This window comes from Acinonyx jubatus, chromosome E4, assembly GCF_027475565.1.
Source record: "Acinonyx jubatus isolate Ajub_Pintada_27869175 chromosome E4, VMU_Ajub_asm_v1.0, whole genome shotgun sequence".
Classification (NCBI taxonomy): Eukaryota; Metazoa; Chordata; class Mammalia; order Carnivora; family Felidae; genus Acinonyx; species Acinonyx jubatus.
Window position 1 is genome coordinate 40,712,133 of NC_069395.1, and position 24,245 is coordinate 40,736,377.

Here is a 24,245-nt window from a genome sequence, read left to right on the forward strand (position 1 = left end):
CAAGTGGGGTTTAACACATCCTAAAAAATCAACAGGGCAGATTACTTAAACGGATCAAAGGAGAAGAATTACATGACATCTGAATGGATTTGGAAAAGGTACTTGATAAAATCCAAAAAGCATTTCTAATAAAACAAATTTCAGATCAAAGTATCAATAGAAGGGAGCTTTCTTTATGTGATCTAGGATATCTATGAACAAAAATGAAAAACCAAACCTACTACAAGATACTGCTGTTAGTGATAAAACATAGAAAACTTTCCCTTTAAATTTGGAAAGAAGATAAAGATGCTTTTATTTCACCTAAGCAGTGAAAGGAAGAAGCAAAACTTATTATTATAGAAAATCCAGCATTTAACAAGTGAATCTAGCATGGTTGCTAAGTTCATAAACAAAATTCAGTTACACGTCTATAGGCCAGCAGAAATTGGTTAGAAAAATCTAATTAAAAAAATGTTTATTTATTTTGAGAGAGACAGAGTGCAAGTGAGGGAGGGGCAGAGAGAAAGGGAGAGAAAGAATCCCAAGAAAGCTCCACGCTCAGTGCGGAGCCTGATGCAGGGCTCAATCCAACGACTGTGAGATCATGACCTGAGCTGAAATCAAGAGTCAGATGCTTCACTGACTGAGCCACTCAGGCGCCCCCAGAAGAATTAATTTTTAAAAGAGATGCCATTTATCATAGAAATAAAAAAACATGAAGTACTAGGAATAAATTTAACAAAAAATATGTAAGATCTTTATGGAGAGAACTTTAGAATGTTATTAGGAGACATTACAGAAGACCAAAATAAATAGAAAGCTTTTCCATTCTCACAGATTCAGTGTCATTAAAGATGTTAAGTCTGCCTGAACTTATTTGTAGATTCAAGGCAATTTAAATCAGAAACTCAGCAAGATTTCTTCATAGGGTTTGATAAGCTCGTTTTACAATGTGTATGAAAGAACAAAGGACCAAAAAGCAAAGACACTGCTAAAGACGAACCACAAAATGGAGAACTTACATTACCAGATACCAAAACTTGTAAAAGTATAATGATTAAAACGGGATTATTTGTACAGAGATACACAAATAGACCATGAAACAGCCCAGAAAAAGACCCATGCATATGTGGAAAGTTGACTTCTGACACAGGTAACTTTGCAGAGCAGTGAAGGAAGGAGGGACTCTCCACTAAATTTGGAGGGCAGGAAAAAATGAAATTGGATCCCTACATTGACAATATAGAAAGATCCAGCTGAAGGGTTTAAAAAAAAAAAAAAAGGCTTAAATGTGAAAATTAGAATTATGACACTTTTAGACCATAGAAGAGAATATCTATATGACATCAAGGGGAGGGAGAGATTTCTTTAATAGGTTATACAAAGCAAAACCACAAAGGGAAATACCAATACCTTTGATTTCAATAAATTAAGAATTTGTATTCATTAATACACCATAGAGAAAGTAAAACAACAAAATAAAAAAAGATATTTGCCACACATATGACTGACAAAGGAATAGTAGAAGAACATGCAAGCAGCTCCTGTGAATCAAAAATAAAACAACCACATTTTAAAAATAAGGGAAAGAGCAGATAATTCACAATGAAGAACTCCAAATCATCAATAAACATCTGAAAAGATGTCACATGTATTGGTAATCAGGGCATAAAAATCATAAAGAAATACTGCTTCCCTTCCTAGGGCTGCTGGAACAAATTATCACAAATTTAGTAGCTTAAAAAAAAATTTTATTCTCTCACTTCCGGGGGCCAGAAGTATAGGAGCAAGGTGTTGGCAGTGCTGTGCTCCCTCTGAAGGATCCAGGGAACAGCTCTTCCCTTCCTTCTTCCGGCTTGTGGCTATGCTGTCGGCATCTCTTGTGTCTGCCTAACTCCAGTCTCCCACTCTTCTCCATGCCTGTCTGCTCCTCTTTTGTCTCATAAGGAAACTTTCAGTGGATTTAGGGCCTACCCAGATAATTCAGGGTGATCCCATCATGAGATCCTTAATTACATCTGCAAGGACCCTTTTTTCCAAAAAGAATTGCATTCACAGGTCCGGGGGGTTAAGACATGGACATATCTTTTCCAGGACCATCATTCAGCCCATTTACAATACCCATCAAGCCCGTGGGTATGTAGGTAGAACACGGAACTGCTGGTGTATTAATTGTTAAACCTAGTTTGGAAAACAGGCTGGAAAAAAGAGGCATTAAAAATAATCAATAAAATCATAAAAGTGAGGTACACGTATTTTACGATTCAGCGGTTCCATTCCCAGGTATGAACCCTAGAGCAGTGGTTCTTAAAATATGGCCCAGGAAACTCTGGGAGAGTCTCTAAGATCCTTTCAGAGGATGTGGGGGTCAAAATTATTTTTATAATGATACTATCATGTTGTTTGCCTTTTTCACTGTGTTGACATTATGCCGATGTAGCTAGCAAAAATAAGGGTGAGTAAAATTGCTGACGTCTTAGCATGAATCAAGGCAGGGCACCAAACTGTGTTTTTAGTAGCCTTGTATTCTTCACCACTTTGTACTAACGATAACATGCCAGTTTTATGTAAGAATGCCCTGAAATAAGCACTTACGAATACTAATTTTGTTGAATCTCAACCTTTGGGTACGTATCTTTTTAATACTTTGTGTGACAAAATAGGAAATATGCACGAAGCACTTGCATGTGCCGAAGGTTGGTGGTGGCTTTGAAGAAAAGCACATAATGCAGTGGTTTGAATTGCAAGCTGAACCAGCCATTTTTTTTCATGGAGTACCATTTTTACTTAAGTGTCTAAAAAACTGGTTATTCATACTTGTGTATTTGGCAGTTTCTCAGAAATAAATGAAGCAACTTTGTTCAGAGAAAACAGGGGCTACGTTTATTGCCAGTGATAAAATTTAAGCTTTCAAGCAAAAATTTAGGATTTTAGAAATGCCGTTTTCCCCATCTTGAGCTGGACAGCTTTCCAATACTTAAAAGACTTTCCTGATATGATGGGTGATGATGCTAATCAGGGTCATTTTTTCATATTGCGCGATAAAATGTGTCAACATTGGGAAGATCTTCAGAACTCAGTGAACCAGTGTTTTCCAAATCACCAGTGATGATTTAGAGAATCATGCATGGGTAGAAAACCCATTTAAAGTACAGAGTTGACCAAAGGATTTTAATGTAACATCACAAAAAGTTTATTGATATGGTTTTAGATTCTACATTCCAGCTAAAATACAAGGAACTACCAATGGTCAAATTTCAGTGTAGCATCAAAAAAGAATATCCACAATTATCTGTACAGACTGTTACAATACTCTTCCCTTTTCTAATTACATATATTCTTTGAGAGGCCAGATTTTCTGCATATGCTTAAGCCAAAACAACAGATAGTCACAGATTGCAGACAGAAGCAGATAGGAGATTCCAACTGCCTTCTGTTAAGCCAGACATTACAGATATTTTAAAAAATGTAAAACAATCCCTCTCCTTTCAACTAAGCCCTTTTTTGGAAAAATGTAGTTATTTTAAAATTTAGTAAATGTCATTTATGTTAACATGTAGATTTATTACTGTTTTTAAATATTTTAATTTTTTTTCCATTTTAACTTCTGGTATGATTAATATTGATAGATATAACCATATCTGTAACCACAGAAAAAGTTTTTTGTGGTCTTCAATGATTTTTCAGAGTATAAAGATGTCCTGAGACCAAAATGTTTAACTGTTGTCTTAGAGCAATGTTTTTCCTGTTCAACTCTCTAATTTATTAGAACTGTTGGCCTCCTTAATCATGGAAAAAGTGTTATTGGGTAAATGTGATAAGACAAAGGCAATTTTAATGCAATTTTAATCTCATCAAATATAGCCTATGAATAGTTTGTTTAATAAAGTAAAGTAACCTAAAAGAAAAAATTGAGTTGACCCTTAAACAACACAGGGATTAGGGATGCCAACCCACACACAGTCAAAAATTCATGTATAACTTTTGACTCCCCCAAAACTTTAGCAATAGCTTACTGCTAACCAGAAGGCTTACATTATGTGTATGTATTATATAGTACATAATATATTACAGTATCGTATTATTATAATAAAACAGGATAAAGAATATGTTTTAAAAAATCATAAGGAAGAGAAAATACATTTATAGTATTGAGTTGAATTGTATTTATTTTTAAAAATGCACATATAAATGGACTTGTGCAGTTCAAACCCATGTTATTCAAGGTATTGCTTATGTTAAATAAGCTTATTTTGCAGATTTCAGACCCAGAATCTTAAATGAGACTTTTAGAATTGAGTATATCAAATGTTAGCAGTACTGATGCAAAATATGATATCATCTAATTCTTGTGGGGCATTATACCTACAAAGACAAAGAAGGAAAACAATGTAAATTCTTAAAATTATACAAGTATAATGTCAAGGTTTTTCTGTTTAGTGTCAAACATATTTGTTTTCTTGGAAAGAGCAAGGGTTATAACGGACAGGAAATTCCAGAGACAGGATAGTGCTAAAAATTCTGGAAGCACTAAATGAAATTCACTGTATATCTCCATCGATCATGCAGCTCTAGTTCATTCATTATTGTTGCTATGTTACATGTTATTGGCTAAATATACCACAATTTATTCATTTTACTATCCGCAGATATTTGTGTTTTTTAAACCGTGTAAATGTCTCCTACTGTATATATGCAAGATTTCTCTAGGGTGTATACCTAGGAGTGGAATTGATAGATAATGGAGTATTGTCATCTTTTCCAAGTATTGCCAGCCACATTGTTTTTCAAAGTGGTTGGACCAACTTACACTCATATATGAGAATATGAGTTGTTATTGCTCTGTAGCTTCCCAATCAGTTAGGTTGTCAGTCACTGTCATTGCTGATTATATGTTTACAGATCTCTTCTTCAGTTTGCTGTCAGCCAAAATTCTTACTTAGACTAACAGACTTTACAGTAATGTGATTCCTTAAGTGGTGGGATTAAAATTGTATCTAAATGCAATTGGTGAAATTATGCAAAAGCAAATGCAAAGTGTAGCTGTGGAAAATTTCTTTTGACCAAGACTGTGGTCTTTTTCTTGTTTTTACTCTCTCTTTGTAGAAATAGCAAGTGATGCAGAATCTCCAGTACCTTCTTACTCTCACCTCCACAGTGAAAGCTCTATTCCAGAAGAATTGGGCAGTCCTGCTGTTGGATATATACCCTCCGAGTCTATAGTTCAGGAGCAGTCAGGGAGTCCAGATCATAGTGTACTTACTGAAGAAATGGTTTTTTCACAAGAACTGGAATCTTCTACCTCTCCTAGTAAACATGTAAGTTAATGTATATTTATTCCTTAAAGCTTCTTTAGACCAAAGTCTTCTGAAAGTTATATTATTAACAGTTAACATTCTTGCAATTAATGACAGTGTTGACTATTGCCCATACCTGTAACATACAGCATATGACATTTGAACAGGAATAAAGCTTTTCATAGATTCCTAAAGATTAATAAATATATAAATTTTAGTTTTAGTGGCAGTTGTAAAATTATATATTATTAAGTCTATTAATATTGAGGGGATAGGAAGTTCTAAAATCTTTAAAAGATAATTTAAGTTTAATTTAAATTAAACTTAAAGATAATTATAGAGGGACAATACAAGTGCTTATTAAAATCTGTATTCTGACCTATAATAGAAACAGTAAGATCTTAAACCATATCATTGTGCCTTTTCTATAATTTAGTTAATAGTTGCCCTTATAACTCATAAATCAGAATAAAAGTAATGGTTGCATTTCTTTAAGGCAGATCTGAAATGGTTATTGACTCTGAATTAGAATAATGGTCACTTCTAGAATAAGATTTTCCACACTGTCCTTAATTCTGTATTTCATTAAAAAAAAAAAAAAAAAAAACGTATCTGATGAGGGGGCCTGAGTGACTCAGCCTATTAAGTGTCCAGCTCTTGATTTTGGCTCAGGTCATGATCTCACAGTTTGTGGGATCAAGCCCTGCGTTGAGCTCTGTCCTGACAGCTCAGAGCCTGCTTGGGATCCTCTTTCTCCCTGTCTCCAGCCCCTCCTCCCCCGCCACTCTCAAACTAAATAAATAAAACTAAAAACAAAAACAAAACCTATCTGATAAAAACTTAAGCTTAGAAACTTAACTGTTTCTTTTTAAATTTGATTTTATAAAGCCTACAAAGGAATTAGCATAATATTATTAAATATTAAGTGAACATAAACTTTGTTAAAGTCTTTGTCTAAAAAAAGGAACCCATTTAATTTCAAAATGGAGTATCTTTTGATAGAGTCTTCATTGCATTTCCTCTATTGAAAAATCAGATTTATGTGTGTTATAGCACCTGAAAGATTTGGGGGAAAACATTTTTTATCCAGTGATCCAATGAAGAACCTATTCTGTGCTGTGTAGCAAAATATTCCAATGCCTTGGGCACATACTTGAAAGCAGAGTTTTTAGATTATAAAAGGCTTCTAATTAAATTATATTAGCAAATTCTTAGTTATTATGTGAAAATAGGCTTGTATACATAAACGTAGCATGGAATTTACAACCAAACTATGCTTTTTGACACAATCTTAATATTACTTCCTGTGAATTGGTTAAATCCCACCTAGCATTGTTATTGACATTCAAAATAGGTTGATCAAACACTAAAAATTAGTTTTTTTCCTGACAAGCAAATATGGCAAAGAAATAAAACTAGTGTGTCTTAAAGTGATTTTTTTATAACTGGGGCACCTGGGTGGCTCAGTTGGTTGAGTGTCCGACTTCAGCTCAGGTCATGATTTTGCAGTTCGTGGGTTTGGACCCTGGGTCAGGCTCTGTGCTGACAGCTCGGAGCCGGGAGCCTGCTTCAGATTCTGTGTTTCCCTCTTTCTCTGCCCCTCCCCCGGTCGGTCTCTCTCTTTCTCTCTCAAAAATAAACATTAAAAAATGTTTAAGTTATTTTTATTTTTATTAAAAAAAATTTTTTTTAACGTTTATTATTGAGAGACAGAGAGAGACAGAGTGGGAGCAGGGGAGGGACAGAGAGAGGATGAGACACAGACTCTGAGGCAGGGTCCAGGCTCTGAGCTGTCAGCATAGTGCCCAACGCGGCGCTCGAACTCACAAACTGTGAGACCATGACCTGAGCCAAAGTCGGACTCCCAATCGACTGAGCCACCCAGGCGCCCCTGGTGATTTTTATAATAAAAAACTAATACTTATTCGTGCTTACTTACCAAGTGCCAGCTAATATGCCAATGCCTTATGTGGATTATCCTCACAAGAAATCTAGAGGTACTGTTTTAAGCCCCACTCTGAAGCTCAGTGGGCTAGGAAACCTGCCCAAACTCACAGGTACAGGAAGTGATGATAGCCAGGAATCAAATTAGATATTCCCACTTCCTCCTGGTGGCAGGATAGAAATGATGTCCTTTGTAATCTCTTGTAGACAGTCTTCTTACACTTTTTCTTCCCTTCCTCCTTCCCTCCCTTCTTTCCTTCCTTCTTCAAAATAGTACATATTTAGTATTTAAAAAATTTTTTTAAATTTTATTTTAGAGAAAGAGAGTGTGTGAGCAAGGGAGAAGGGCAAAAGGAAAGAGAGAGAAAATGAGAGAGAGAGAGAGAGAGAGAGAGAGACAGAGAGAGAATATCTCAAGCAGGCTCCACTCTCAGCACAGAGCCTGATGTGGGGCTCAATCCCACGATGCTGGATTCATGACCTGAGCTGAAGTCAGGTCATGAGCATTGGGACGCTCAACTGACCGAACCCCCCAGGCACCCCCATATTTAGTATTTTTAAAGTTTTTTTTTTCAGTTTTATTGAGATATAATTGATACACAACACTGTATAAGTTTAAAGTGTACAGCATAATGGCTTGGCATACATACATTGTGAAATGATTGCCACAATAAGTTTGGTTAACATCTCTCACCTCATAAAGTTAAAAAAAATTTTCCCTTGTAACAAGAACTTTTATGCTCCTCCCTTAGCAACTTTCACATATACCACACAGCAATGTTTAACTCTAGTCATCCCATTTTACATTACATCCCTAGGACTTATGTATTTTATAACTGGAAGTTTGTACCCTTCCTACCTTCACCCAATTTCCCCACAACCCCCACGTCTGGTAACCACAAATCTGATCTCTTTTTCTATGAGTTGAGTTTTTCTTTTCTTTTTTTTTTTTTTTAGATTCTACACATAAGTGAGATCGTACAGTATTTATCTTTCTCTGTCTAACTTATTCCCCTTAGCATAATGCCCTCATGGTTCATCCGTGTTGCAAATGGCAGGATTTCCTTCTTTCTTTACAGCTGAATAGTGTGTTCCTGTGTGTGTGTGTGTGTGTGTGTGCGCGTCCATGCGTGCACATGCACGTGCACTTGTGCACACATGCACCACATTTTCTTTATCATTTATCTGTCAATGGAGAATTCCCATATGATCCAGCAACTCCACTTCTGGGTGGAGTCTTCTGAAGGAAATGAAATCACTATGTCGAAAAGATACCTGCACTCCTGTGTTTAGAATTTTTTTAATTAAAAAAAATAAATGAATAAGGGGGTAACTATCACTTATACAATAGCCACTCCTACTTTATTTTTTTTTTAATTTTTTTTTTAACGTTTATTTATTTTTGAGACAGAGAGAGACAGAGCATGAACGGGGGAGGGTCAGAGAGAGGGAGACACAGAATCTGAAACAGGCTCCAGGCTCTGAGCTGTCAGCACAGAGCCCGACACGGGGCTCGAACTCACGGACCGCGAGATCATGACCTGAGCCGAAGTCAGCTGCTTAACCGACTGAGCCACCCAGGCACCCCCTCCTCCTACTTTATTTTAAACCTCTCTAAAAAGCATGCTTCTCTGTAACTTTTTTGTATAACTTAAAAAAAATTGAGGTCGATTTATCCTTTGTATAATTTGTAAACTGTTTTTACTTTTTATGTCATAGAGTTACTTAACACTCTTTGTATATATTATTAACTGCTTGGTATCTCAAATGCTAACTGGATTTTACAACTGTATCACAAAACACTTCCCATTTGGTTTTCCGTTTGAACAGTCACCTCCCAAAAGCTGCACATCAGTGTCAAAGCAGGAGTCTAGCAAAGGAAGTCATAGGACTGGAGGACAGTATCGTCTACCTATCAAGTCCCATCAACACTGTTCTAGTTGGTCAGATGAGTCATTATCTATGACACAGTCAGGTAAGAGTAATAACAAGGAGTTTTCTTTGTATTATATTTGAATACCTCTTTAATTAGCTTTGTCTGTCCATATGTTAGTGTAATGTTATCCTTTCTTTCATTTGTAAAGGCTTTTTTCTTGCCAAGAGTAAATCACATAATTCAGTGCTTTTCATTGATAATTAATTATTTCCCTAATTACACAAAATGTGACAAACTGTTATATTCTTGGGTTGTTAATGGGCAAGTCATTTATTCATCAGACATTTGTTGAATATTTTTTTCTATGTGCCAGATACTGCTTATGTGTTCCCATAGTGCTCTGTGCATCAGCTTATACCAGACAGCATATAAATTGTAACCAGACTTTACCCAGCAGGTCTCCCCTACTAGCATATAGACTTCTGGAAAGGAGAGTCTAATTTATTAATAATTGGTGGCACCAGGACCTACCAGGTACTTTGCATTGCACATGGCAGGTATTTATTAAATGTTCCTTTCTTTTTTTTTTTTTTTTTTTTAATGTTTATTCATTTTTGAGAGAGACAGAGACAGAATGTGAGTGGGTTAGGGGTAGAGAGAGAGGGAGACACAGAAGCCAAAGCGGGCTCCAGGCTCTGAACCGTCAGCACAGAGTCCGACGCGGGGCTCGAACTCACAAGCTGTGAGATCATGACCTGAGCCAAAGTCGGATGCTCAACCAACTGAGCCACCCAGGAGCCCCTTAAGTGTTTCTTGAATGAATTAATGATGACCATGGAGAGAGAGAGGAGGAGGTAGGGCAGGATAGCCTAAGTTTCAAAGGAGGAAAGGTAGAGAATCAACTGCACATGGCAGTGGGGAACATTGTCTATTCTCCTATAGTCTGTCTCTATTCTGCTATAAAACTCTGTGCTATTAGATTATGAAACCATGAACAGCCTCTATTCTGTAAGACTTCAATGTACACAAGATCTGATCTTGGGAAGCGTATCTATACAGGCAATGCTCAGTTTATGAGAATTCCAAGGAAGGTTAACACTATATTGAGTGTATGCCTTTTGAGCTCATTTTTAGTTTTCATTTGAGAGTAGACATTTAATAAAGAAAAAGTGAAAAATATTATTCTGTTTTTGGTCTTTGATCCTATTCTGTACCCCCTGTTTTCAAGTGTTTCAAATGATAATAAATCATTGGAGGTTCCCACACCCATATTTTTAAATCACCCTTGTTTTTGAATAACTGCATAATATTTCAAAGAGTAGATATACCATAACTTATTTAAATATTTCCCTAGTGATGATCATTTAGATTTTGTCAAAATTGCCAATAATGTTTTTTTTTAATTTTATTTTTTATTTTTTTAAATTTACATCCAAATTAGTTAGCATATAGTGCAACAATGATTTCAGGAGTAGATGCCTTAGTGCCCCTTACCCATTTAGCCCATCCCCCCTCCCACAACCCCTCCAGCGACCCTCAATTTGTTCTCCATATTTATGAGTCTCTTCTATTTTGTCCCCCTCCCTGTTTTTATATTATTTTTGTTTCCGTTCTCTTATGTTCATCTGTTTTGTCTCTTAAAGTCCTCATATGAGTGAAGTCATATGATATTTGTCTTTCTCTGACTGACTAATTTCACTTAGTATAATACCCTCTGGTTCCATACACATAGTTGCAAATGGCAAGGTTTCATTCTTTTTGATTGCTGAGTAATACTCCATTGTATATATATACCACATCTTCTTTATCCATTCATCCATCGATGGAGATTTGGGCTCTTTCCATACTTTGGCTATTGTTGATAGTGCTGCTCTAAACATGGGGGTGCATGTGTCCCTTCGAAATAGCACACCTGTATCCCGTGGATAAATGCCTAGTAGTGCAGTTGCTGGGTTGTAGGGTAGTTCTATTTTCAGTTTTTTGAGGAAGTGTTTTCCAGAGTGTCTGCACCAGCTTGCATTCCCAGCCAGTAAAGTTGTAATGAACATCTTCTTGTGGAATATTTCAGTAAGAATAAATTCTTAGAAATGAGATTACTAGCTCAAGCCAGCTGAAGAATGTTGTATATCATATTTATCTGTTGAATATTACTATTTTTATGTATTTGCTTTGAGGTACTCTGGCAAAAAGTTACTACCAGTGTAGTAACATGTCAGTAGACATAAACTTGATACTTGAAAACATGGATTTAGGGGTGCCTGGGTGGCTCAGTCGGTTAAGTGTCTGACTTTGGCTCAGGGCATGATCTCATGGCTTGTGAGTTCGAGCCCTGCGTTGGGCTCTATGCTGACAGCTCAGAGCCTGGAGCCTGCTTTCTGATTCTGTGTTTCCCTCTCTCTCTGCCCCTCCCTGACTCATTCTCTGTCTCTCTCTCTCAGAAATAAATAAACATTAAAAAATGAAAAAAGAAAACAACTATGAATTCATATCTTAGCTCTACTACTTACTGGTGACTTTCTTCAGCTTTCTTTCCCATATTGGATAGTCTTTTCCATCTGTTCAGTGGAATAATATTGTAACCAGCCTTGCATGAGTTACAGACTAAGGATTAATAATGTTAATAAGATACTGTTTTATTGGTAAAACATACTCAAGTGAGAATAGTTTTGGAAAAATAGCTCTGAGATTTCTAAACTCCAGATGCCATCTACCTATTGATGATGACATTAAATGCAATGTTAATGGAAGTGGTCAGTTTTAACGTAGTGGAGTTATATAAGCCTTTCTCAAGTGATAAAGAATTTATCAGCCAAATTATTAGAGGCTGCCTGTGTGAAATAATCAGAAACTTAATTTTTTCTATTAGATCATTCTGTCCATCAGGTTATTCTGTCTTGACGTTAGTTTAAACAAACTGAAATATCATTTACCTGCCCCCTCCTCTCTCCCTCACCACCCAAAAAAACCTTGTAGGAGATAATTCCATAAAGGCAATAAATTCATTCAGTGAGTTGTTTGGGTTAAAAAAAAATTCTAGAGATTTTTAGATGTTACTAATGATGAATTTTTTTAAATTTTTATTTTAGAGAGAGAGAGAGAGCGAGCACGAGCACATGCAAGTGGGGGAGGCGCAGAGAGATAGGGAGACGTAGAATCCAAAGCAGGCTCCAGGCTCCAAGCTGTTAGCACAGAGCCCCATGCGGGGCTCTAACTCACAAACCACGAGATCATGACTTGAGCCAAAGTCAGATGCTTAACCGACTGAGCCACCCAGGCACCCCGTTACTAATGGTGAATATTATACAGTAATACTATATTTGGCAGGTATATAATGTATTCCCACTCATTCTCATAGACTTTTATTTATTTAATTTCTACCTTTCATTTGTACACTTTTGGCTTCTTTAGTACTTAAAAATAGAAACATTTCCCAGGGTCTTTCATCTAAAAACTCCCAAGTTTCTCATCAACTACTTTTAAATCTTCACAAGCATAGATGATACATATTTTTATTAGAAAAGTCACTGCTGGCGGGGCACCTGGGTGGCTGAGTCAGTTAAGCGTCTGACTTCGGCTCAGGTTATGATCTCACAGTTTGTGGGTTTGAGTCCTGCATCGGGCTCTGTGCTGACAGCTCAGAGCCTAGAGCCTGCTTCAGATTCTGTCTCCCTCCCCCTGCTCATGCTCTTTTTGTCAAAAATAAATAAACATTTAAAAAATTACAAAAAGAAAAAAAAAATCACTGCTGGCATGTGCAATTTTTAAAATATATTAATTTGAAGGCAAGACTACACTGTATGTTAGCTAACTTGACAATAAATTATTAAATATGTATATACTAATTTAAAATAATCATTTTGGGAGGGGGGACAAAGTTGAAACTAAGTGTGCGGGAGTATAGTGATCCCCCACACAATTTTATCAAAGTCTTCAAATTTTATCCATGTCTTGAGGTTTGGAAGCACATAAAAGCTTATCTGGCTAAAAGAAGCTCAGTTTTTAGAAGATGCAAAGATATGGGTTTATACTTCATTTTAGAAAGATTTTAACTTTTAGGTCAACCTGCATTCCCACCCCAAATTATTACACTAGAATCATCAATTGAATCTCTGCAAAGGGCTCAGAACCTTTTAACCCTGAAAGCAATTGATTCTTTTCTTCAGCAATTAGAAGAAAACATAAGGGAGATACTCAGTGGCTCTCTTCTCACCACTAGCATTTTTAGTTTTAGATTGGAAAATCTGTTACCTAAAATATAGCTGCATAAAATGTTTGTTTTTTATGAGTATTACTCTTACCACCATTTTTTGAGCTTTTATAGTAGTTCAGGTGCTGTGCTGTGTGCTTTGTACACCTTAGTGAATCTACACATCAATTCTAGAAATCAGCAGGGGTCAAACTTACCTTACCAATTACCAGTAACAGATCCAGAGTTGAAAATGGCCTTTATTATTATGCTATTTTATGAGTGTTGATTGATAAATAGTGAGCTTTGCCCATGCTAAGGACTCACGATGATGCCACCAGTGGTATAAGATGGGTATTACTTTCCTGAGGTACCTAAAGTTAGCAACATAGAAGTGACAGGAACTTAGATTTCATTATTTCTAATCCAGATATTGGGATCATTCTATTAAAAAAGACTATAATCCTTTTGCATTTAAATAAGTTCCATAACTAGTTCTTACGCAATTTAATCTGAAGTACCTGAAAAAAAAACCTGGTTATTTATGGTTTAATGTTGTAGCATACATTTGAGTCTTCAGATTTTATATAATAGTATTTCTATTGTAATAGTATTTCTATGGCTATTAAATGTCTCACTCGACATTAGTGTGTGGAAATGATATTATTACTTGATTTGGGGAGGAGGTGTGAGGAATAATCATTTTTATTCTGCGTAATTTCCATGTGTAGTGAAATAAGCAGCATCTTTAAATGACAGTATTTTCATAGCATGTATGTGACACTTATTATAATGAAATGTCTTTTTCATGATTTTGCTGTGACTGGACATCTACTTTGTACGTGTGTGTACATGTGTAGGGAACTGTTGGGAAGAAAATAAGATTTAACTAGCTTCATTTTAGCTATTTTAAATATTTTAAGAGCTTCTAAAGAAAGGTTATAGCAGAGTATATTTCTTTATAATTTCTTTCTTTCCTTTTATATGGTATTAAGACATCAACTGATGATTCACAGTCAGTGTAAAATGGCAAAGTTTCATTTTTATTTTAATAGGACTTAAAAACTATTAATAGCTAAGGGGAAGGAAAGATAAATATGTTTCTCTTGTCACCAGGAAATAATTCCTCACAATGCCCAAATTTCACTAGCTTAAAAGTTCTCAATTTCCGATTGTTTATCTCATCAAGATAGGGTATCTTAAGATTTATTTGAGGTTTCAAATAGTACAATTAGAAAGTGAAAATAAGTAGGAAGGACCAACCGCCCACTATATTCAGGGAAAAGAGAGATGCAAATCACTAATAAATTTTTTTTCAAAAGCTCCAATTCCTTAATTTTAAATGTTAGATGACTGTAAGTGTAGTATCACCTTGCTGCTTTCATTAGTAGTTATTAAATTAACTTCATTCTCAAGTTAAAATGAAAGATTTTATTTCCCTTTCAGAAACAACATCTGACCAAAGTGACATTGAAGGTAGGATCAGAGCCCTAAAGGATGAGCTGCGGAAAAGAAAATCAGTTGTGGACCAGCTGAAGAAGGAACAGAGAAAACGGCAGAAGGAAAGACTGAAAGCCCAAGAAGCCAGTCTGATCAAACAGTTAGAGGTTAGACATAGGAAGGGGGTTCAGTATCAAGGCTAATGTATATTGAAGCCTAAAATGTTTTTTAAATGTTGTTAATAAAGTAATGGCGTAGAATTTTTCATTATTAGTTTGGTGCCACATTTTAACCTCTTTTTAAAAGAAATCCAAGGTTATCTAAACAAACTCTTGCTTAAAGCATTAAATATTAAAATAATAAATCTTGGGGTGCCTGGGTAGCTAAGTCAGTTGGGCATCCGACTTTGGCTCAGGTCATGATCTCGTGGTTCATGAGTTCGATCCCCACATCAGGCTCTGTGCTGACAGCTCGGAGCCTGGAGCCTGCTTTGGATTCTGTGTCTTTCTCTCTCTCTCCCCCTCCCCTGCTCATGCTCTGTCTCTGTCTGTCTCAAAAATAAATAAAACATTAAATAAAAAAATAAATCTTATAGCATCAAGTATTAAGTAAATATTCTTAAAATCAAATTAAAATAAGAGGTTTTTTTCTTAAATAAGAAAGATTAGGCCTGTGAAAGATTGAAATTCACACCCTCTTAAGCAAAGAATCATTAGATGAATAATTCTGTAAAAAAAGATAAATAATTCTAGCTATTGAAACTGTTACTGCCTTTTTAAAAACAATTTGTTTTTTTTTTAAAGCAGAATGATGTTTCATGCCACATTGTCCTATTTGAATGGCTCAGAAGTGATAATTCTAAACTAGACTTCTCCCATGCTCTAGCAGCCTTCCCTGATTCTGCCCCAGCTGGAAACCTGGTTTTGATATTTCCTCATTCTGTTTTCTCTTATCCTTTTGGTTATCAGATCTCACTGGTACTTTTTTTTTTTTCTTTATGAGTCTGCTTGCTTTTTCCATTCCAGCTGCCATCGAGCCGACTGGGGCCTCATGACCCCTTATCTCTGCTCTCTGCATGGCCTCTTAAATGCCCCTGTCTCTGTTGCTTCCCTAATACTTGCATACCTTCTGCCAGCCTAGTATTCCTAAAATGCCACATTCATCATAGAATCAATCTGAACGTCCTGCTCCTCGCAAGAATCCCTTCTCACGGCATCACCAGAGAAGACCATTCAGCTTCTACCTGAACACTTCCAATAATAGGAAGTCTCAGAATTTCAAGGCAGTTGATTTCATTGTAGGATTCTAGGTTCTGTAAATGTTAAAAATCTTTTGGTTCTGTTAGTCAATATTTCTGTCCTTTCAATGGTCCTTGTTGTGGTAACACCAAATATGTATTCCTCCTACATCTATTAACTTAGTCATCAAATATTTAAGTGCCTATTTGTATGCCAGAATTCAGCTAATGACTTTACATGTATTCATTTTATCCTCAAGCAACAGTGGCTTTACTGTCTACAGTTTTACGGATGAGGAAGTTGATTTTCAGGGAGAGTAATGCTATTCAGGGACACACCACTCAGAAGTGGTAAAGCTAGATTTTAATAGATGTCTAATTCTAAATTTTGTGTCCTATCTTCCACATAGAAAACAGGGCTGCTGACAGATGTGGAGAAAATAGACATTCACACAGGTACACAATACAGAGATGGGAACAGGGACTGTAACTTGCACAGATGTTTAGAAGTAAGGGAAGTGCTTAAGGTAGAATAGCCATACTGGCAAGTTCATGGTGGAAAATAGTGGGAAACAAAATTCAACAATAAAGATCATGTTCAGGGTCTTAGAATCAGACGGATGAGTTTGGACTTCAAGTCAGTAGTCTTCAACGTGACCACACATTAGAATTAACTGGGGAGCTCTTTGAAAAATACAAATATCCAGTCTCCCTCCCAGAGGGATTAATAATCTAGGGTGGGACCCAGAATTTAAAAGCACTAGTGTAAGGTAATGGAGAGCCATTGAAAATTAAATGAAATACTATTAGATTGAATAGCATTGCTCAAAATTCTTCATTAATGGATATGCCAGCCAGAAGGGTCTAAAAGAAAGTTGTGTATTTAGGTTTTAGAATTATAGTATGTGGTGGAGAAAAACATAATATATATAGCATTTCATATAAAAAATCTTTGGGAGTTTATTTAATCACAGATGTGATAAGTCAACTACATCCATGTAAGTATAGCTTTCAGATCTGAGAAGTTATAGTCCTCATATATACCTAGCTAGCTAGACCATCTAGCTTTGGTATGTGTTTAATACCAGAAGTTACTTTACCAAAACATTTGAAAATTTAGAGGATATGGATAGTGAAAGTTGTAAAAGTAGGGATTTCAGCCCAAGTTTTAGGGATCTGTAGCAACTGAGTAGCATCCATATGGTCATTCATTCATTCTATGATGTTGACTGACAGCCTGTTTGGGGTCAAACACTGAGTAGGTACTGGATATACAGTGTTGAACAAAACAGCTGTAGTCTCAAATAGAGATATAAAAGTAGGGATTTTAGCCCAGAAAACTAAGAAATATAATAAAGGACTTCCCTTAGATTTTATCCAAATCAGAATTACACATTAGTGTTTATAGAATGGCTGATAACATTTTTTGTAATTCTGAACTATCATGTTCTCTAATCACAGCCTTCCTTCTTCAGGCTTTGTATTCCCAAGGATTTGTATTCCCAAGAAGCTGCCATTGAACTCTGCGTAATGCCTAAACTTCTTAAAAATAACATGGAAGTATTAGGACACCCTTAAAAGAATAATTACATAGTCAGCTAAAGAAGTTTTTTAATGGGGCAGAACCCAAATGATTGCTTCATAGGTATTAAATTTTTGTAAAATCAGACTTTGTCATTTTCTATCTCATATTAGGATTATGGTTCCACATGCATGCTTATACATAGTCTGTTTCAAGAAGGATCTACAAGTAAATGTTGATGGCACTCTGGGTAATGACATGGATACTGGGAGAAAGATTTTTACATTACATCTTCTTTCCTGTTTGAATATTTTACCATAAAATATACTATTTTCTAATTTAAAATAGTTTTTTAAAAAAATTCTGTATAGTGACTCCTCTGATTTTTCTAAACTAGTCATATGATGAATTCATTAAGAAAACTGAAGCAGAGCTTAGCCGAGATTTGGAAACATCACCAACAGCCAAGCCTCAAATTAAAACGCTCTCCTCAGCTTCTGAAAAACCCAAGATCAAGCCCCTTCCACTACACAGGTAGAAATTTTTGATAACTTCTCTATGTTCTGCCTTGTTTGAGAAAAGAATTAAGGGAAGACTTTTAGTAGAAGCTATCTCTTAAGTAACTGTGAAGTTAATTTTAACCAATATTTTTACTTTCACTAGAGTTGTTATGTATGATGTAATCACAAATCGAATTTATCATAAGGTACAGGTTTAAAAATATATTCTGAATCCTGAAATCTGGTGGGCACAATGAAAATAGTATCCTCCAGTATTGCTAGTAGCAATAGACTTTTGCAAAGCAGTTTGCCAGTGTTTCAGAAGTAAAAAACAACCTGTAACTTATGATTCCATAATTTCACTCCTGGAAACCTAGTTTGAGAAAATATGCAATATCTTTATGTCCAGAAATAGGTGAATAGCCCAGTAACTTAAGGGTCTTCCCAGGGATGGAATATTATGCAGCCAGTCAGTGCAAATACAGAATACTGAGAGGCGGCATTGGAGATTGTATATAAAAAAGTGAGGTTGCAATACTTAAACTGAATTTTGAGCAATGAGTAGGGGGTAAGCAGTCAGTGGGACTGAGAAATAGGGGTCATTTCAGAGAAGGACATTGATGAATGACCAAAAGCAGCAGGGAGCTTGGCATGTTACAGAAACTGAACATTATAGAATGTTGCTAATGTTAGAAGAGACTGGAAAAATAAAAACTAAATTGTGAAAACCTTGTACTCACTCATTCATAATATAATTTCTACTTTACTTTTCAGAAGATGGGAAGCCTTTGAAGGCTTTCCCAAAAAATACTTAGGGATTTTTAAGTCTGTTACAAAAATAATAGAGACTCATGATAATTAATTTCGCATTACCTCAGTTTGAATCATGGCTTCAGTACCAGCTAGCTATTTAACTTTGTTGGGCAAGTTATTTAATCTCTCTGTGCTTATTTTTTTTTAATAGGGATTTATATCCCTATAATAACACCTAACTAATTAACTTGTTATGAGAATTAAAAGACTTAACTTAGATCAGAGCTTAGCATACAATTAGCACTGCGTATTAGTAGTTACTGTTATTATTTTAATTAGAATATTGAGGGAAGCAGTAAAAAGAAGAAAAGTTTAAATCATATACTGAACTATCCCAGAATTGCAAATGTCAACAATTAGATGTATTTCCTTTTAGGATTTCTTATGCTTAGATTTTATATATATATTTTTGTAATATATACATTTTTCCATTATATTACAAAACTGTAAATTTTATTTTTAGATTTCTACATAATACACTAATGAATTGCTTTACGGTTTTATTAACCAAACTCTTGGAGGATTTTAACTAGAGAATGATGTAATCACATTTGTGTTCAGAGAGCTCTTTCTGACTAGTATATGAAGGAGAAATAGAAAAGAGCAAACTTGGAAGCAGGGAGAACAGGAGTCTAGACCAGGCTTCAAATAATCAGTGTAAATAAGAACAGAGATAGGAAATAAACTTAGAAATATTTAAGAAGCAGGGGTGCCTGGCTGGCTCAGTTGGTAGAACATGTGACTCTTGATCTTGGGATTGTGAGTTCAGGCCCCACATTGGGGATAGAGTTTAGTTTAAAAAAAAAAAAAAAAAAAAAGAATTTATTCTTAAAAACACTTAAAAGAAAATATTTGAGAAGTAGACTTCACTGAAGTGCTAGATAGGGGAACAAGAGAAATCTAGAATGACTCCCAGGTTTCTCTTAAATGGTTGGGTCAACATTCCATTAACCTGAATGGAAAGTCAGATGTTCTTTTGTGGGTAGTTTATGACTTTGGTTTTAGAATACAAATTTTGAGGTGTACATGGTTCACCTAAGGAGAATTATCCAGGAAAGATGTCAGTGTAAGATATATATGGGATGAGGAGCATATAGATGGTGGTTGAAAACGTATATATAGCAACATCACCCAAGGAAGATACGCATTCAGAGAGAATAAAAGGGAGCCAAGTACTAATTATGATAAAATAGCATTTAAAGGCATTATAAAGAGAAGCGGAAGCCAAATACTATGACTTAGCAAATAAAGAGAAGGCAAGAAAATGAAGAATGTAGCTCTTTCTGTTAACTTAAAGAATAAGAGAGGACAGCAGCCAGGAGGTGGAAGAATGAAGAATTGAGAGGTAAAATTTTGAGGCTCATGGCGTACTTACAAGCGAAGGGGAAAAATCTCCAGGGTGAAGGACTGAAGGTTCTAGGAAAGTGAACGTGTGACTGAAGAGTACCATTAATGAGGCTGAGGCAATGTGTGAGATTTTCGGCAGGAGGTTCAAACGATCAGCTTTGAATACGTGTGAAAGACACACCTCTTTCTGTCCTGCAGACAGAAGGAAAGGCAGTTGGGATGGCTATGAATATAGATACATTTGTAGGTAGAAAGGCTCAGGGTAAGAAAGGTCATGCTGATGGCCTCTGTTTTTCTCATTAAAAGAGGCAAGATTGTCTACTGAGAGTGATGAAGGCCAGAAACAGGCTTGGTGAAAGTGACAGGTTGGAATACTTCCTGTGAAGAAGTAGTTTTCTGAGAGTTGACTGCTTGTTGTTACCAGTTATTACAATATCAGCAGTACATTTATTTCTACTCTTTATTTTTTTGTTTCAGATCTGAAACAGCAAAGAACTGGAAATCACTAACAGAATCAGAGCGTGCCAGAGGGTCGTTGGAGTCCATTGCTGAACATGTTGGTATGTAACTAGGAAAAATAATGACGCTGTATCCACTAGACTTAAGAATTTATGCAAGGGCGTATATAATTCTGCCTCTACAGCGTTTCGATTAAAAAATGAATTTCTTAAAGATAATAATTATTGAAATTTTAAGTTACTTTTATATAAAAGTGATTTATTGGTTATATATAAATTTAAAAACTGAAGCATAAAGACATTAATCTAAAATGGTTGAGTGTATCATCGGCATCCCTAAATTCTCCCTTAATCAAATTTTATAACTGATTATATATTTTTTTCAGTCTATACTATTTCTCAGGGTTAAGTGGTTATATACATGTACATTTTTCAACTTAATCCAAAGAAAGATAAGAATTATTGAAAGTAAACTGTAATTCAATGAGGAAATAAAACTGAGGCATAAAAAAGCCTATGTAGAAACAATGACAAAATAGAGATTTGAATTCAGAACTTTTACCTCTTGGTTTGTTAGCTCATCCAGTATTTTTTTTTCTTATTCTGCAGTTTTAGCTCTTAAAATACTGTATTTGCAGAAATTGTTATTTTTTCTCTTGCATTTGCATTTGAGAGCTTAGTTGAAGTCCCCAGGAAAATTCATTCTTTTCAAAGTATCTTTGTCCCTCCTTCATTGTTTTCCTATATGAAATAATGTGTATGTAATATCTATCTGGTTTCACATGATTTGAAGAATTGATCACACAAATCAGTGTCTCCATAAACTTAGAGCCATTTTTCTTCACTTTTTAAGTTAAGACAGCCCTTAAGAAATATTTCAAACTTTAAATTTCCAGTCATTCTAAATGTTCTGGTTATTGCTAGGGCAATATACTCTCTTAAAGGAAAAACTTAACTTATATGGTAACCAAAACAGGTTATATTTATTGACCAGAGTTTTTCCTCATGAAGATTTGGCTTTTATTTAACCTTTGGTTCCAGCAGTTAAAAGGTTGTGATTAAATAATTTTGATAAGATTTTTTTTCTTTTCCTGAAAGATGCTGCATTGGCAGGTTCTGAGAGATCAGTATCGGAAAGGTCTTTATCTGCATATGCGAAGAGAGTCATTGAATTGGATAGACAAACAGAAGAGCATTTTCAGACTTCATCCCCAATTCTTAGATCATCAAGGAAAGCCAGAGCAGAATCTGGCGATTCTTTAGAAAATGTACCATCATTATCTCTTCTCAAAGAATTGAATGCCCCTAATAGAATTCTGGATGTGTTAGATGCCAAGGTTGAAGAAGCTAGTCAAAAATCAGAAATACAAGAAGTGGACTATGCAAAATTGGAAGAGAGTGTGATTGAAGAGGCCTATTCAAAACAATGTAGGAAGTCTGATGTCTTACTGAAACTAGACCTGGAACAGGGAGATTCATCTGAAATTCTTTCAAGGAAGGATCTTCCTTTAGATTCTGTAAATGTTCAGAAAGACTTAGTTAGATTAGCCATTGAAAATCTTCATAAAAAACAGTTGAAAGAGAGAGAGTCAGATCAAGGTACTGATCACAGTACAAGCACCCAATCAGAAAAAGAAGTTCATGAACAAAGGAACATAAAGGAAAGGGACTCATCTTTGTCAGAGCATCTTTTTGCTCCTAAGGAGACATCATACTCTGAAGATTTTGAAGTGTCTTCTCTCAAGAAAGACATTTCAGCTGAACTGTACAAAGATGACTTTGAGGTGTCATCTTTGTTGTCACTCAGGAAAGACTCTCAATCTTGCAGAGATGAGTCACGGCCAACAAAGAACTCTACAAGTAGAGCCACTAGCTTGGGCAGTGATGATGAAATCAGTGAGTGCCTCAGTGAGAAAAGCCTTTCTGTTCATAGCAGTGTCCACTCTGAGAGGCTATTAGAACTCAAGTCCCCCACTGAGCTTATGAAAAGTAAGGAGCGCAGTGATGTAGAGCATGAACAGGGAGTTACGGAACCCCCTTCCTTGGTTTCAGTTTCTGTTGCAGATGAGTTACATGATTTCCACATTGGCGATAGGGTGTTGATTGGCAATGTTCAGCCAGGAACTCTTCGATTCAAAGGCGTGACCAGTTTTGCCAAAGGATTTTGGGCTGGAGTGGAGTTGGATAAAGCTGAAGGAAATAACAATGGGACATATGATGGCATTGTATACTTTGTGTGCAGAGAGAAGCATGGTATTTTTGCTCCCCCTCAAAAAATATCTCACATTCCAGAAAACTTTGATGACTATGTAGACATAAATGAAGATGAAGAGTCTTACTCAGATGGACGATATCAATACTATAATCAAGAACAAAAAGATACAGCAGATTCCAAATTTGATAGAGAAAAGGATGCAGTTGAATATTTTTATGAGAACTCTCTACCTAGTATGCATGATATAGAAGCCTCACTTGATAGAAGCCTTAAAATAGAAACAGACAAGGTACAGGACGTTTCTGGGGTACTTGAAGCCCATGTTCACCAGCAATCTTCAGTTGATTCACTGATCTCTTCAAAGGAAAACAAAGACGTTCCTGGTGCCATAGAAAAGGCTTCCATTGCTGTAGAAGGCGATACTTTAGACAATGCCTTTTCTGAAGAATTAAAGCAGCAGCAGCAGCAGTTGACAGAAAAGGAAGAGGACCTACATCCTGAGGTGTCAGAAAAGCTCTCTACTCCACTTCTAGATCTTTTAACAAGAGAAAAGAACCAACTGGAAGCCCAGCTGAGGTCCTCACTAAATGAGGAAAAGTCAAAGCAGCAGCTAGAAAAAGTCAGCTTACTGACAGACAGTTTACTAACAGTCTTTGTGAAGGACACAGTCAATCAACTACAAGAAATCAAAAAAGCTAGGAATGAGAAAATCCAGCTTAGCAATCAAGGGCTTCTTGATGATGATCGACAGAGTATGCCACCCCAAGGCCTATCCCAAAATCTTGAGGAACAGTCAGCAAGCGTTCCAGATTGCTTCTTAAGGCCTGACTTAGAAGATGAAAAAGAAGAGATTTCTTCACCAGATATATGCCCCAGGCCTGTAAGTATTTTGTCTAGAAAGAATGTCAATTTACCTTCTGTAGTGTGTTTTAATTCTGTAGTTCCTCATAGATTTTTTGTGACATGTTATTTATTAGATAAAGATCAGTGTACCAGTTTTTAAAGACCCTATGGCTGTTTTTCTGTCTGAGGTATGATTGTCCTCTATTATGTCATGAGTGGTCACTGTAGGATTGTCACAAACACTGGCAGTTTTGTGCTGGATTGATGACCGCTGTGTGCTGTCTGGAGGTTAGATTCCCTTCCAGATCCACTGAACAGATTTACTCCATGGAGCTTTCCAGTGGTTCTCAATCCAGTTCTTTTTTGCCTATGAAATTATGTGTCTACCTATCTACTCAGTCATAATTGCTCTGCAGATATTGCCAGTTGTGATGTTGATTCTGGGAAAACTGAAATACATCCACTATGACATATACTCAGACAGACCATCAACTTAACTCGGGTTGCCCGTAGACAGTTGAACAAAAGTAATGATTTTGAGTAATTTGAGCCAGATAATCACCAGAGGTGAGAAATTTCATATAT

The 24,245-nt window shown here is 35.9% G+C and overlaps 1 protein-coding gene and 1 long non-coding RNA gene across 6 annotated transcripts in view; one reads left to right on the forward strand and one right to left on the reverse strand.

Moving 5' to 3' along the window:
- Window positions 1–24,245, forward strand: part of CEP350 (centrosomal protein 350) — a 153,726-nt gene that overhangs the window by 109,497 nt on the left and 19,984 nt on the right. For all 4 annotated transcript variants that reach the window (XM_027074431.2, XM_027074434.2, XM_027074432.2 and 1 more), the window contains 6 exons: window positions 5,089–5,300; window positions 9,054–9,198; window positions 14,732–14,892; window positions 17,882–18,018; window positions 20,622–20,704; window positions 21,701–23,697. In XM_027074431.2, the coding sequence (XP_026930232.2) occupies window positions 5,089–5,300; window positions 9,054–9,198; window positions 14,732–14,892; window positions 17,882–18,018; window positions 20,622–20,704; window positions 21,701–23,697 (2,735 nt within the window). The remainder of the gene's footprint in view (window positions 1–5,088; window positions 5,301–9,053; window positions 9,199–14,731; window positions 14,893–17,881; window positions 18,019–20,621; window positions 20,705–21,700; window positions 23,698–24,245) is intronic.
- Window positions 1,676–23,852, reverse strand: LOC128313072 (uncharacterized). Of its 2 annotated transcripts, none has more exons than XR_008293236.1 (3): window positions 23,732–23,848; window positions 13,504–13,659; window positions 1,676–2,163 (listed from the first exon to the last, which is right to left on the reverse strand). It is a non-coding gene; the product is annotated as an uncharacterized LOC128313072 (long non-coding RNA). The 2 variants fall into 2 exon arrangements; XR_008293237.1 differs by lacking the exon at window positions 1,676–2,163 and adding an exon at window positions 5,281–5,415 and having other exon boundaries at window positions 23,732–23,852.